General features: G+C 31.2%; 1 protein-coding gene across 1 annotated transcript; it reads right to left on the bottom strand.

The window, feature by feature from the left end:
* Positions 1 to 1,604: 1,604 nt before the first annotated feature.
* Positions 1,605 to 13,378, bottom strand: LOC143077998 (uncharacterized). The gene is made up of 8 exons (XM_076253031.1): positions 13,361 to 13,378; positions 10,932 to 11,118; positions 10,061 to 10,170; positions 8,424 to 8,531; positions 4,988 to 5,080; positions 3,308 to 3,421; positions 2,108 to 2,166; positions 1,605 to 1,748 (listed from the first exon to the last, which is right to left on the bottom strand). The coding sequence occupies exons 3-8, from the start codon at positions 10,110 to 10,112 to the stop codon at positions 1,710 to 1,712; spliced, it is 465 nt and encodes a 154-aa protein (XP_076109146.1). The 5' UTR covers positions 10,113 to 10,170; positions 10,932 to 11,118; positions 13,361 to 13,378; the 3' UTR covers positions 1,605 to 1,709.
* Between the last annotated feature and the right edge of the window lie 3,247 nt (positions 13,379 to 16,625).

The following is a 16,625-nucleotide window of genomic DNA, read 5'->3' on the forward strand; positions in this document are numbered from 1 at the left end:
TTTAAATAGTTATCTTTTAATTCAATGTCTTTTGTCGTAGCTTGACAATAAAGATTCAAATGATTTGTTTCACATTTGATTATGAAAACCTCTGTTCTTGCAGCTCTCAACATGGTTTTATTGTTAATTGTCGTCACCTGGCCAGAAGCTTTGTAACTGACAAGACAAATTGTATTACATACAGGATCAAACATTGAATATTAGTTGAATATTTATCAAAGCCGATAAATTGTTATAACAGTCAGTTGTTGGTCATTTTAAGATTCCAAGTTTGTTTATTAAAGCAATTTTGGAAAAAAACTCTTACCTTTTTTCATAAGAAGTGAAAATAAACACTGACGCCGCTGACATTGAAACTAAATTCATCTTGTTTATTATGTTGATTTAGACTGGTACAAGAAAGTACTTAATATCTCAATAATAATAAAGAGGATGATAGTTCCAAGACAGATGTTGTTTGTTTATCTTACTAGTGGAATAACAACGGAGCATGCCGCTTGGGTTGTTGTCACCAGCTCGAAAATGTTTAATTATGGAATCTTTACACTATCGGGTGTGTCTTTCGTAGACACGGGGAAATCTATGTATGCCTTAACTGCAATGCAAACACCGACAATGTATATGTCTTTGAGTAAGTTACTGGTTGTTTTTACTTTGATTCTGCATTTGTTCAAAGTTTTGACTTTTCTATGATGTATACCACTTTTTCTCATAAACTTAAAACAAAAAAAAACCACACACCTTACTTAATTGGCAGAATGTGAATATTTAAGGTCAAACTCTTTAAGGCCTTTTTAATAACAACAAACAAAAACAATATTTCAATCCTGCCAACTGGACGTGCTCTGATACTATAATACTTTTTTATACTAGAATATTTTTTTGTTCGCTATGGAAATTCCTAAAATCGTCAAATAAGCGAATTACGATGTTGCACCACTTATTTTTGGACTTGTGTCTTTATTGTAATGATTTACAATTTATTACAAAATCGACAAAAGTATAATTTTTTTGGAATTCTAAAGATTTTCTAATCCAAGCCATAAATTGCCTTAGTCGTATTTGGCAAAACCTTTTTGGCATTTAAGGTCCTCAATGCTCTTCCAGAATGTACTTGTTCGGCTAACTTGTTTTGTTCTTAGCGTCACTGATGAGTCATATGTATAAGTAACGTGTGTATGGCGTATTAAATTGTAAATCCTGGTACCTTTGATAACTATTAATCAGCAGATCAAAGGATCAGATAAGACAGAATTAATAAGTTAGATTTAACAACGTAGGGATTTGAAATCAGTATCGGATGGCGGAATTGACTGGTTTCTGAATATACACGGGTTTTTTTTTTAACAAATATTGTTAAAGACATTTTTTTGGATCAGACATTTTTTATAGGATATTAAACAAGTTGTCAGAATACTCAGTTGTCGTATTAAGCCAGTTGCACTGTAAGAGTCAATATAAACAACTCTTTTAGCGTTCATGATGAAGGTAAATCCAGAAAGCTTCGAACGCATACCATTTATAAAGTGTTGTTTTTAAATGTTTATATCACGTGCGTCCCATCTTCCTAAAATTGAATGACAAAAATAATAAAAACAAAAGCACTGAGTCAGTGATTTATTTTTAAAAACAGATCAAATGTAGTAGGCAGCATATGCGTTTCTGATTTGTTGATATTAAACTGTTGTACCATCAAGTAACACTAGTTCTTAATTTGGCTCCAATGATGAAAAGATACTGACAACAGTCTAAAAAAACAAACATATATCAACACTTTCAATAAAAAAGGATAATCATAATTCGATTTTTTTCCTATAAAAATTGGATATTTGTAAAAACAAAACATCTAGCATGTCGAGTCGTTCGTTTCATTTCGATTTTTCGAATTTGTAAGTAAAGTTTTTGTTTTTATATTATCATTTTTCTATTCGTGATACCATTTTGTCTTTTGTCGATATGTTAAGCTTTCTGACTGAACCATTCAACATTGAGTTTGTATTTAAATTCTACTGATTTAAATATTAAATTTCTAACTGATATGTTTTTGGTTTTTCTATTTTGACAATTGGATCTACAACTAAGGTCGCTAAAACATATTTCTACGTACCTCAATGCCTACAATGGCTAACAATACCTGAATCGCATCTACAAAAGCATTCCCAGGGTCTACGAAACACAAACAATGAACATGAACTAAAGCAACAACAAAAAACAATTAATGAGATGACTCATTGACAGCAAACTAAACTTTTCTGTATTTTGAAAGGTGATTTCAGATTTTTTTGACCGTCCAAAAATATGTGCCTATTTTCCATATAACAAGGACTATAGTTCCATAACGGCTAAAATGAATTTTAACTTGGTCATCAATTTGTCATCAGTAGCAGAACGTTACAATTTTAAGAGCCTTTATTAAATGGCTAATAATTAACTGCACAGGATCGACAATAGGTACAATTTTGTCTATATCGAAATCGATCATCATTGTGTCATAGCTATCGACATAATAACATTTAAATATCATTGGTTAAATCGTTATAAGTTATTGCAATAAAACTGTTGGCAACCGGAGTCGAGCTTCTGAACGCCCGTCGCCACCCTATTCTACGTCTACAATTAAATAACTGGAGATTTTCATTTAGAAATTACATTTAAAAATTAAATCGTAATAGATATTGTATGATATCTAATGAGATGCCTGTCCTTCCGAGTCACATTAATGTAGATGTAAATAACTATAGGTCTCTGTACGGCTCTCAAAAATTGACCACAACTCATATCTTTTAGCCAGCTATATAAGGCCCGGACAATGACAATTTTAGAAAAAAAGTGTTGATTGTAACTAAGTTGAATTCTTGATTTTAAAAAAATACAAAAAAAATCGTCAATGAACTCTGTCAATACAAAACATGCAAAATGGAAAATAAGAATATTAGAAGAAAAAAAACGAATGCTTCTTGGCTTCAATTGTTTCGACAATTAGAACATGTACGTACGTTTAGAGGGCGAAACAGTTTTATATTTTTTATCCAGTTTTATATGTTGCTGGTCTTTCGTTTAATGCTTAACTTTATGATCGATGCATACGGGTAATAAGATATACAGGAAATTTTATACTAAGTCTGAAACTCCATTAAAGTACCTGGTTGCTGTAAAACAACTGATTGTTCATTTCACTTTAAGTTTTTCATGACGACTTCTCAACTTTTTCTATTAGTCAATGTATTTATACAATGGCGAATTTATGTTAAAAGAAACAAGAGTTTCAATATACCTAAAACATCTTGTACGGCTGCTACGCTCTTACCTGAAACTTGCGAGTTAGAAGCTATTGGCGAGACATTGTTGGGAACACTTTGTTCTGCTGGTATAGTAGCTATTGGCGAGATAATGTTGGGAATACTTTGTTCTGTTGGTACAGCTGAAATGAAAGGACTCGTTTTAACAACAAATTAACATTGTTTACATTGTTTTCAGAGTCAATTACTTTGTTTTTATATCGTCATATCGCCCACATCGCGATGAAAACACGACGTCGTATCCTAATTGTATACATTACGATATCGTCTATGTAACCACTATGCTAGCGTTCTTAGAAGGTTAACGATGTTGACGCAATGTCGAGATAAGTTGATCAATATCGTTTATATTGTTTACCGAATCAATTTCAATATAAAATATGTAATCACGATTTTGTTACTAATTTTCCTGCTCCACACCATGATAAAAAACAAAAAGACAAAGAAAATGCCAACACTTGTACCTCCAAATCACTAATGACACTGAAAACTAAAGTATTAGCAATTCGAACAATACAGAAAAAAATACGGACGATCTCAGGTTAAAGGTGAGCAGATCCTGCTGTACTTGTACCATCAATCATATTGTTCATGGTAAGTACACATCGATGATGGTATGGGTTTTGTTCATTGTAGAAAGTCGTACGGTGACCTATTTCTGTGTCATTGGGTCTCCTGTGAAAAGTTGTCTCATTGCAAATCATACCACATATTCTTTTTCACAGGGAAGACAAACATAAACATAAAGTTGTACTGCTTAAATACTAGTAGTAAAAAAATTCAGTATATAAACTAATACACAATCTCAGTCATGCTAATGTTATAATACATATAATAATATTATCAGACATCTTTAGCTTTACACTAAATCTAATGGATGTTGGATTTGTACTGATTGATATTTTAGCCTTTACTGCATGATTTGTTTCATTAGTTGTCATTGGTTTAGAATTAGCTGTAAGTAACTGCAAGAATTGTTACCTAGTACTATTTGGTATCATCTGTATATAATGTAATGTTTGTTATATAAGAAATTAGACTTGGTTTCTGTTGTGTAATATGTAACAGGGTCTTGATGTCGGTTCCTTCAATTCTGTATCTTTTTAATTTGTCAGGCCATTTGTATTTATTCTTTATACGTTTTGCACATTATTCTCTGTTCTGTAAACACCAATTCTTTATATTTTAGGACCTCACTATTCTCTATTCTTTATGTTTTGCCCATTATTATTTTTTCTGTAAACTCCAATTCACTCCCTCGTGTTATATCAACAAATAACTGTAGACTAGAGAACTAGTCTTATAAAAATGTTATTTAAAAGATGATACCAGTGGTGACAAACTCTGAGTTGAAAAAGACAGAACTTGTAAATAGAAAATTCCAGATCATGTAAGGCAAAAAGTTTTCTTTTTCTTTATATAGTTTCATTAAATACAATTATATTAATCTGATCTGTAATTCTATGTGCCAATTTGACTGAGTGCAGATTCGCATGCCGAGTGATTCATTTATAGAAGGAGACGTTTATCCTGTTGACGATTCCTGTCTAAATTATTTTGGAGTTCATGTGATATTCACAATTTTTTGTGTTATCTTGAATAGTCTTGCTTTACGATTTATGAGATTTCAACATCGCTAAACTACTGTGTACTTACTTAATCAGTTATGATAGTTTTTCATACATTACCTGCTTGGGTGGTCGGGGATGTATCACACTCTGCCTGTGTCTTCGTGCATGGTGCACAAACTGGAACCGGTGTTGGAATTAGCTCAGATGTACCTTTATTCAATTAAAGAAAACATTTCATGATTAAGATAACTTTGGTAATGTCATTATAATTCGAATAAGTGAATCATAAAGAGAAAACAGATAATGGAAATTAAGCTATCAGGGGATTTTTCACATCTATATATTACTATATGAATAGAGTTGAAATTGGGTGTCGCGTTTTCTTCTTTCATATCAAATCCATGAATATTGTTTTATACCTCAAAGGGGTAATGGCCAGCGAAGTTTATTATGTGTTATTTTCAAAATCTCTTGGGGGTATTTGGGGGTCAAAATCAGAAAAAAGCCAGTTCGGATCGACCGTCCTTCACGACGCTCGGCTCTGAAATTTACGTGCTCTTTCTTTCTTTTTTAATTGATCCTTCCGCTATCTGGAGCACCACAGGTTGCCTGTGTAATTAGAGCATCAGGTTGTCATCATTTCTGTCATTCTACATCTGTCTGGCAAAATTTAATTTTATTTCGTAGCAGAAGCATCAGTTCAAGCAACAGCATCGATTCAACATATAAAAGGGTTGAAAGATTTCTTCAGTTGTTGGTTAAACATGGGTACCGAAGTGCGGCTGGAATGTGACCCCCCTAATTTATATTGTCGTGAGATCCGACCATATAAATATAATATAATAAAATTACAAATAATAAAATCAAAATCAAACGTGTTTAAAAACAAATTTGCATAAGGATTATATACTAAAAAAAATTGGTTTTAAAAAAGAATTCATAAAATGGGTTGAAACTATGTATACAGACATAAAAGGATGTATTTTAAATAATGGATGGGTGTCTGCCCCCTTCAATACTTTTCGTTGGATTAAACAAGGATGTCCGTTATCTTCGTTAATTGTTGTCTTGTGTGTTGAAATAATGACAATTAAATTAAGAGAAAATAAGGAATTAAATTAGATGTAACATCTTGCTCACTAAAAATATGTCAACTGGTAGATGATACTCAATTGTTTTTAAAAACACACAAAGATATAAGTATTGCCCTTAATATAATTGAAACTTTTGGAAGCCTTTCTGGGCTCAAACTGAATAGAAACAAAACAGAAGGCTTATGGCTTGGCAAATTTAAAAAGTCAAAAGATAAATTTGAAAAGATAAACTGGAAACAAGACCATATTAAAAGTCTAGGAATATATTTTGGATACAATTATTAAGAATGTCAAAAATCAAACACAGAGAAACAAATAGATAAATGTGAAAAATTGATTCAAGGATGGAACAAACGAAACTTAACATTAATAGGAAAACATACTGTAGTAAAGTTCCTAATTTTACCAAACCTAACATACACAGCATCATGTATGATAATAACACATGAAATAAAACAAAAGTTCAAAAATTTAATACATAATTTTATATGGAGTGGAAAAAAAGATAGAATTAAACGCTCTATATTATGTAAACCATATATTGATGGAGGATTAAAAATGATTGATTCAGACTCCTATATAAAATCCTTGTAAATTAGATGGGTTTCAAAACTAATAAAAAACGAAAACGACAACTGGAAAATTATTCCAAGATTTTATCTTAATAAATTTGGGAAAGATTTTCTTTTATTCAGAATGAATTTAACAAAGGTAAATTTACTTAATAAAATAGATTATAAATCCTTGCCTGAATTCTATAAACAATTAATCAAAACTTAGGAAGAAGTAAAAGGAGGTCAAACTATGACTCCAAAAAACTTTCTTGAAGTTAGAAAACAACTTATATGGGGAAATAATCTTATCATAGAAAATGGAAAATGTCTGTTTTTTTTCAAAATGGGATTAGCAGTAATATTTCGTACATTAATAATATAACAGATGAAAACGGACACATCTCAGCAAAAACAGTACTAAAAAAATTAAAGAATAAACAAGATTGGATTAGAGAATTTTCTTTAGTTAAAAATGCCATACCAAAGCACTGGCAAAATATTTTAAAACAAGAAAGCTCTTATAAAACTGTTGTCAATATAAAGAAATCAGTGAACTTAAATATCCTACTAAAACATGAAATTTCACCAGACACGAGCAACAAAGAATTATACAGATCCTTACAAAGTCAATTTACAAATGATAAACCAACAGGAATTTTAATATGGGAAAGAATTCTGCATAAAAAAATGTATACAAAATTTAAATCCACATTCAACTTTATTTTTAACTACCTTGAAAACAACAAATTTAAAATGTTTAAATGGAAAACAATGCAGTATATATTAGCCTGTAATGAATTACTTTATAAATGGAAAATAGTACCAAGTAGTTTGTGCCTCCATTGTAAACAACATGATGATTATCAACATTTTTTTCCCTGTTCATACAATGTTCAGTATTGGCACAAAGTTAACCATCTACTAGCATTATTAAAAGTTGATAAGCATATATTCAGTCTTGAAAGTTTAGTCACTGGCTATAAAATTGAAGATGAAGATTATTTTGATACGAACTATTTATTAACTATAATTTACTTTTCAATTTACAAAGCCTATTACATGTCTGATAAGAAAGACAAGGTCATTGATATTTTTAAAATATTTCAAAATGAAATCAGGGACATAATTAATATAAATAAAATTAGAGAAAAAAAATTAAGAGAATCATACTTAAAACTTTGGAATATTTCGAATTTCTATAATTGCGAAGCAAATTCAAGCTGTGACCTAGTTAGTTCATGACTGCACATGACAGGTGACCGGTCAGGTGATATGCATCATATGAAATTCGCTGTTCTACTCTTTTGTCATGTTTATATATATAATTTATCATATTTATTATAGCTACACTGAATTAGTAGTGTTATTAGTTGACACACTACAATGCTTGGATATTGCATTCATGTATCGTTAATTATACCACGTGTACTTTCGATCTTTTTTTGTTCTTTGGTTTGATCGCAAATAACCATTTACTGAAAAATTTATGTTGTTTTTTATAATGTGTGAAAAAACAACTGTCTTACCTAATCATTTAAGATTTTCCACAATTATACGGAGTAAACTAACAAAAAATTTCGAAATTCTACTGTCGGCTGAAAAGTCATGCTGTCAGTATCAAAGATCATCATCAATTTCACGGTTCATTGAAGCTTCAATAAATAAATCAAATGCAGTTTAGGTTAAGAAACGTACCGTATTCCGGTATGAAATTGTACTCTGTAGAACTGCTATTATGTATGTAATAAATACAACTAACTTTATAGATATACTTATTGAATATTTTTCCCTAAATATCAATGACTAATTTAAGGGATACTTAATTGAGGCTGTAGATTGGGTAAATTGTTAACAGCAAAAGTGCAATAAAACTTTGATTAATTAAAACAACAAAAAGGTTTATACCTGATCTCCTAAGAATGAAAACTTGCGAAGTACCGGATTGACAGAATTCACATGTTGAGGTTGTGCTGGCTAAACTTGGGCTTCGTAATAGAGGAAAGGAACTTACATCTGTAAACATCAATTTTGGAATCAATACAAGCTCTTTCCACGCTACGTAAACGGCGTCCTCTATGAAATGTGCCTTGGCGTTCTGGGTCTAGTGTGACTACCTATTTGCAACACCAGGTTTAGTATGTTTATTTTGTTTTATATATTGATTTTTCACTTTTTAAAAACTTGATGTGTTACAGAATGCTTTTGTGAATTCCTAAATTGTATATTTACATAAAAAATATTAACACAATTCAAAAGTATTTGTTTGTACTGTATAAACGTTTGATACCCTAACCGTATTAGGCACAACTTTTTGGGAACTTTTGGTTCTCAGTGCTCTCTAGTTTCGTACTTGTTTTAGCTTTCGAACTTTCGAACTTTTTTCATCTGAGCGTCACTGGCTGATCTTGTGTGGACGAAACGCGCGTCATGCGTATAAGGTTTTAAACCTGGTACCTTTTTAGCTATTATTTGTGTGTTTCTCTGTCCTATATGTTCTCCAATTTATTTGTATTGTAGTACTGGCATGTAATATTGTCATTTTAATGTTATATTTAACATTGCCATAAAAGCGGAGGTTTGGCATGCCACAAAACCAGGTTCAACCCACCATTTTTTTCTTAAAATGTCCTGTACCTAGTCAGGAAATGGCAATTGTTATATTATACCAGTAGTTCATTTCTCTGTGTGTTATAATTTTATGTTGTGGTTCTGTTGTGTCGTTGTTCTCCTCTTATCCTCTTATGTTTGATGCGTTTCCCTCAGTTTTAGTTTATAACCCAGATTTTTTTTCCCAATCGATTTATTAGTTTCGAACAGCAGTATACTACTGTTGCTTTTATTGATAGGGTTTTACGGTGGTTTTAGTTAATATTGTTACAAATGCAAACTCATGAAATAAATTCCTCTTTAAAATCCTTTATTTTTCGTAGTAACAAGGATAGCTCCTAATATTGCTGTATAGTTATGCATGTGATGAACAAATATAGTCAGGTAAGCATTTCATCACCGCCATCTATACAGAAAAACAGTTCGAAAGTTTTCCAGATCCGATTATATTCTAAAATATATTGCTTGATTTCTATACATTAAATATTGACGATGATGGTTAAAACCCGAATGAAATGTCTTTTGGTGGTAATATGCAAAGTATAATCGAACTTTTACCATAGGTCATAATTTTCTTGAAGGAAAATGCACAGCTTCAAATAAAAAAGCAGTATTTTAACATGATTAAAAGACAGAACTTTTTTCTTCTTGTTTTAGAAGTTGATTAACAAATAAGTTACGATAACGTAAGACAAATGGGATATTTAATTAAAAAATCTGACAAATATGATTAATTGTTCACTAGAATATTTCTTCGATTACTGTCTTTAGAAAAATCCACTTTCTAATTTTTAAACGGCTGTTCAACAAGCTCAACTTTGCCGTGCTGTAAAGGTCAAATTTACCAACCAACAAGTTGACAAAAAGAAAGGAAAAAAGACCAAGAGATGTCATTTATATTATTTATAGTGATTAAGTTATTTATTATACTGTACCTGTTAGTAATTGTAAAGAAAATGAATTGACTGTCACTTTATTTATCCTCATACACAGATAAAACCACCCATCGCTTCCGTCTGGAAGGGACTTCGAAACGACTTCACTACTAAAGAAAATAACACAAACATTTATATGTTAAAAAAATTATTGAAATAAATATCTAACTAACTTTTAATGAATATTTATGTATGTATATTGTTCTTTAATAAATATCCGGTTTATGAATACAGTTAGAAGTAACAGTTGTATACCCGCAAACTCTAAGCCCTTTTTCTTAATATACGAAGCAAAAAATCGATAAACTCTAAACGGAGCAAGACAAGATAAGTGTCTTCTATCATGAATCCATAAAACTTCATGAAAATCCAGTCTTAATGTTTAAGGGAGGCAAAGACAATTGCTAAATTATTAAAAAAAAGCCAACATTTCGGGTACCTAAAGAAATAAGGTCAGGAATACGAGTCGCTAATGTCTGAGTAGTTTCTCTGTCAGGTGCACTTGTGTAACTGAAAATTTACAAATATAGCCGGTTTCTCTTTTTATATCGAGATTTAAATCATAAAAATGGCATCACATTGCAGTTAACGGTACAATGTATATTTGGTGATGCATTCTTTCAGAAAGTTATCATTGAGATTGTGCACGAGTACAACTATCAGCTAAAAACTAAACAAAAAGGTAATTTTTAAGAAAGAAAACTATTTGCTCCAAATATACAAATTCTTTGCCATACACCATATTAAACCCTGCTAGGATCAAATGTTCAATTTTGTCACATGTTGACAGACTGATTGATGCATACAGTTTAGAAATAAATTGCAAAGAATCCGGAATGTTAATGTAGTAATAAAACATTTAATATTTTACCGAAAGACATAAACATTATCCGTGCTACTGACACACGTAAAATCCCTAACCAGAGGATTATTTGGGTCATTCAAAGTTACGTCTCCTTCTCCTGCTGTATTAATTTGAAATGTAAGTGTCCCAATGTTTGTCTCAGAAACCCAATGGTTGGCTGTTAATTCCGGTGGAAAGGACGTGCAGACAGGATCTGCAATAGATAAAAAAATGCATTTCAAAAGGTGTTACTGTTTTCGGATTTATACTCATTTCAGTAGTCCGTATCTGTTACTGACATGATTTATAACACACATCTCTAATCATGATAAGACGGTGAGGTTTCAATTCCCACAGTCAAAGATACCTTAAATTGGTGTCGGCCCTTATTTTCATGTCTGTTTTAATTATATAGAACTTCAATGGTTCCGGCTCTTTCAATCGTTTGATATCAAATATTCGGTTTTGAGCGTTCCTGGTCGATGTGATTAGGAAAAGCTCTTCAGACGCATACGATTTAAAACGTGTCATTTTTATCGCAGTAGGTCGATACAGCTTCGGGCGGTATATCAGTCCCGGAGGTACCACTGCCTCAGTACTTCAATACCAACATGTTTTTTTTATATATCTTTCTTAGATTGTCTGTTTAAAAATTTATAAATGTTTAAGTTGATCTAAGATTGTATCTGCTATTATTGTGATGTTTCTTCGACCATGAAACTCGCCATCTAATTTAGATCTTTGTCTTTCAAATATTTGGCTTTCAGCGTTCCTAATGAAGGAATATCAAGCAAAGCCCTTCGAACGCATACAGTTCATGAAATGTCATTTTGTTGTCAGGTTTTTCCTAATTGACTATATCTAGTTTAATCTTGTGAAGATAGGCGGAAGATACAAGAGGGACAGAAACAGTTGATTAATTTAATAAATTAGATAGATTTTGAAGGTCCTAGTATCCTAACCATCTATATCGCAGATCAAATTTATTCGTTCATAGTGTGTTAATTTACGTTTTTTGATTGAGTTAAGCCTGCCAATTGATATATTATCGTGTGTTTTTCTATGTTGTGATGTTATACTATTGTTTCAGAAAAAGGGAGAAGGTTTGGTACCATTAAAATGTTTAATCCCGCTGCAAATGTTTATAACTGTCCTAAGACAGGAATTTGATGTACAGTAGTTGTCGTTTGTTTATGTAATTTATACGTGTTTCTCGTTTCTCGTGTTTTATATAGATTAGACCGTTGGTTTTCCCGTTTGAATGGTTTTACACTAGTAATATTGGGGCCCTTTATAGCTTTTTGTTCGGTGTGAGCCAAGGCTCCGTGTTGAAGGCCGTACATTGACCTATAATGGTTTACTTTTATAAATTGTTATTTGGATGAAGACTTGTCTCATTGGCACTCACACCACATCTTATTATATCTATATATTATATAAGCAGATCATGTTAAGCTTTAAGATAATCTAATCTTTTTATCATATACCAAATTTAATTACATGTATTTTAGTAATTATTATGAATGACTTTCATGCATTTTGTTTTTCTTTGGTGAAATAGTTGTTTGTTTTTATAGTGATTAAGATTATATAACAATGCTGACTGCTGTGCCCCAATTTTAAACCTTTTACCTATTATGTCTGCTTGTTTTGCTCACACGCCAATATAATGGAATTCTAGTGGTTTAGCTAGATATACATTCTACATGTAAAACCAGGTTTCAACCATCATTTTTTACATAATGAAACGTCTGTACCAATTCAGGACTAGAACAGTTGTTTTCCATTCGTTTGCTGTGTTTGAGCTATGGATGTTTCCATTTCATAATGATCGATAGCACTGATGGTGGAGATTGTCTTTCCAATGTTTTCACTATAGCCCAGTAGTCAGCACTATAGTGTTTACATGAGTTATAGTCATATTTATAAAAAATTACAAAACGTTGAATTTTTCGAAATACGAAGGATGTTCTACACGGGAAGTGATTATCTTACATTCATTCGGCAACACCTCTCGGATATCAAGTTCTCGATGGTCTTCAATAGTTTCGTACTTTATTTGACCTTTTTGATGGTTTTGATTCCAACATCATCGGTGAGTCCTTTGTAGATAAAACGCATGACCGGCGTACAAAAATTTAAACCTGGTATCTAAGATGAGTTTATTCATTAAGATGACAATAAATTTAATTTGTCACAACACAATATCATTAAGGTTATAAATTAACCAAAACTGTTTGAAGATTTTATGATGCTTTAAACTTCTATCGAGCTGCTGCATTTTATTTTCTTACTACTTGCTACAACATTCTTGATGTATGAACATGTATGTAACTTGAGACGCATGTTTAACACGTTTGCGTATATTTTTCACTTGTGAAAGTTGTTAAAATAAAGTTTGCTTTTTAAGCATCTATAGTTGTATGACATGATGCAAAATTACTAGTTAAAATTACCTGTTCCTACTCCAGTTGAGCCTGTAATGTAAAGACACGTTTTGAATATATTACTAGATAATTGTAACTCAACTAAACATTGTTAAAGGAAATCAATGGAATACATTTAGATATCAACACTTAAAAGTGTTTATTGAGTTGTTTTTGACTATCAATATCTAGCATATTCGTGTAACAAAACAAAGATACCAAACGGGCAGTAACATTCACAACTATGTGATAGAGTTAATTTCCTAGTAGATAAGTCGTTAATATTATAGAAGCAAAAAAAAACGTGAGGCATGACGGCCATCTTCTGTTTTAAAGGAGATATCCATGATAATTACGTACGTAGGAAACCAGATGCACGGTACTTATGAGACTGGTTATTGTCAAGCATTGAATTTAATAAAATACATCATTTAAGTTTAAACAATTTTTTTCTAGACTTTTTAATATCACCAGCAGGATTTTTTTCCATCTAACATATGTTTTGTTTTGTTGTAGGTTGTATCGTTGGTAATTTTCGATGTCATTTGGTCTCTTGTGGAGAATTGTCTCATTGGCAATCATACCACAACTTCTTTTATAGATAAGAAACATAGAACAAAAAAATATTATAAGACTTTGTTGTAGGATGCGGATCCAGGAGTTTAAAAGGGGAGGGGGTCTAGGCAACGTTCGAGCATAAAATATAGGTCTTATCATTGGATGTAAGGCTATAGAATTTACAGATCTGACATTATTGGGCTGATTGTTCGACGAATTGAATATACATAATGGTTTATAGCCTTGCATCAAAATCACTTTGCATTTCTACATTTTATGCAGTACACTTCCTACTGACATGCACCTTAGTTAATAAAAACAAGACGGTATAGTTCTACCAGTTATTATCATCCATGATGACAAAAGCTAAACGTATTAACTAAAAATACATGGTGGATCTTAAACTTTAATATCTGCAATTCTATAAAAACTTTTCTTAAATGCAGCAAAAACAAATGAAATTACTTCTGATTACTGAGACGACTTCTACGTTATACTTGGTATGCTGAGAGAATAATTTCATAACAGACATGGAAATTTGTCTGAGATTTTATAAATTAAAATTATTATATACTGTATTGAAAATATTTCACAAAAAAGCAACAACTTCATACATGTAAATAACATTTCTTATGGTTCGTTATTCATTTCACTTATTTTTTTTCAAATATACATTTAATATTTGACCTGACATGATTAAAATGGTTATACATGTAGTAGTATTTGATTGGCTATTAAGGGTATTCAGCCAATCAGAATTAATCTGTCATTATATTCATGTTAGCTGCGAGAAAAACAAAAATGACTTGAACTAATTCTGAACTGATTCAAAATTTGCACAATCCTGAGCGGGATGAAAGACTTTTTTTCTTCAAATTCCAGCATTTACTATAAATTACTAAACTTAATTCCTATGAATTACTGAAAATACATTTTGTCATCCTTATATATGAATTACAAGAAATTACTAAAATTAATTACAAACATATACTTATTTCTCTTATTAAAACTTTTTGAACAAAGGAATGAATCATTAGTTTTTATAGATCGTGAACTCATGTGCAAGTACGCAGGAAAATGATTTAGTAAGTAAGTACTAATAATAACTTACAATGATCAATTATATTGTCAGTCATTAACAAGTACCGATTCGAATAACAACTTTTTAGTTAAAATATTAATACTCTAAATTCAACAATAATGTTGTTCATAAAATAGGCCAGTAATTTAAAAATATTAACGTCGGTGTACTTTAAAAGGCATGTCTAAATTGACAGACTAACATTGCCATTACCCATAATATGGCTTTATTTAGGGAAAGGAATTGATAAAGGGAAGTTTTTTTTATAAGAAAATTAAACAAAGGTTTCAAAGAATGGTATCAAATAGGTAATAATATATTTTGTAAGTACTAACTGTTTCAATTGTTTCAAAAGTATTCCAAAAGGACCATCATAATAGCGGAAGTAAACGTCAAAATGTGACTGAATAAGCAATGTCAATAAAGAAATGGTTATATGACAAGTACCAATTGTGTTCCGGAGAAAGAAGCCAAGTAATATATATTTTCATAAAGTTACAAATATTCAATTTTTGTACATAAATAGGGACGTAATATTTCTCGTTCAAATGGTTATACATTGTCATTTCGGGGCCTTTTATAGTTGACTATGCGGTATGGGCTTTGCTCATTGTTGAAGGCTGTACGGTGACCTGTAGTTGTCAATTTCTGTGTCATTTTGGTCTCTTTTGGAGAGTTGTCTCATTGGCAATCATACCACATCCTCTTTTTTAATGTCCGTTAATTCGTAAAAGATATTTCTACCAGTCCTTTTAACGATTTTTAGCAGTACAATTTTATTAATGTACTAATCTACCAAATTCCTTAAACATAGAATAAAATGTTTTACAATAAAAAAAAATTAATGCTATGTTTAAGCTTGGCTTTCAAATTTTTGGCTTTCAGTTTTCCTGATGAGGGTAAATAGCAATATGCGCTACACACGCATAAAAATAGAATGTATTATTTTTATTTTTAAAAGTACTGGGTCGATACCGCCATTGATGGTACATCAGTTCCTGAGGGTATCATAATCTTTCTGTAGTTCGTACTTAATCACTGACATTATTTTAAAAATCACTTTCTTAAACTGTCGTTTATCAATTTGGAAAGTAAACTTTTGACTCCCTCAGGCAAAATTGACTCTAGCTATCTCTGTACATTATTTCTATGCCCTTTTTGGTTTTATAGCTCTCCACGTGTTTCGGTTTTCATACGTCTTTGGCTTTTAAATAGTTGGCTTTGAACTTTAATACAGAACAGTGCTTATAACGCACAAAAATTATGAATATTATATTCATTTGTTTTTAAGACCTGGTTCGATTCTACCAGTTTGAGAATTTTATGGCGTGTTACAATATATTCATCAAATTAGTTGAAGATCTTTCTATACCTTAATCAATGGACGCAAAATTGAAAGACAACTATTAACGAAGTAGAACAAGACAATCCGTTTTTCTGTCTGTAAAAATGCTCATAATTACACAGTTGTATTGCGCGGCCATGTATACACATATGGAGATGTGGAATGTTTGACAATACGACAACTATCCAACAAAGTAAACATGACGTTAATGTACGCAATTATAGGTCATAAAATCGTCTTCAACAATGAGCAAAGAAAATAGTTCAGTTACTTTTTCGTGTTAGATTATTGTTGACCCGATCATTATGGCA

Source organism: Mytilus galloprovincialis, chromosome 6, assembly GCF_965363235.1.
Source record: "Mytilus galloprovincialis chromosome 6, xbMytGall1.hap1.1, whole genome shotgun sequence".
Classification (NCBI taxonomy): Eukaryota; Metazoa; Mollusca; class Bivalvia; order Mytilida; family Mytilidae; genus Mytilus; species Mytilus galloprovincialis.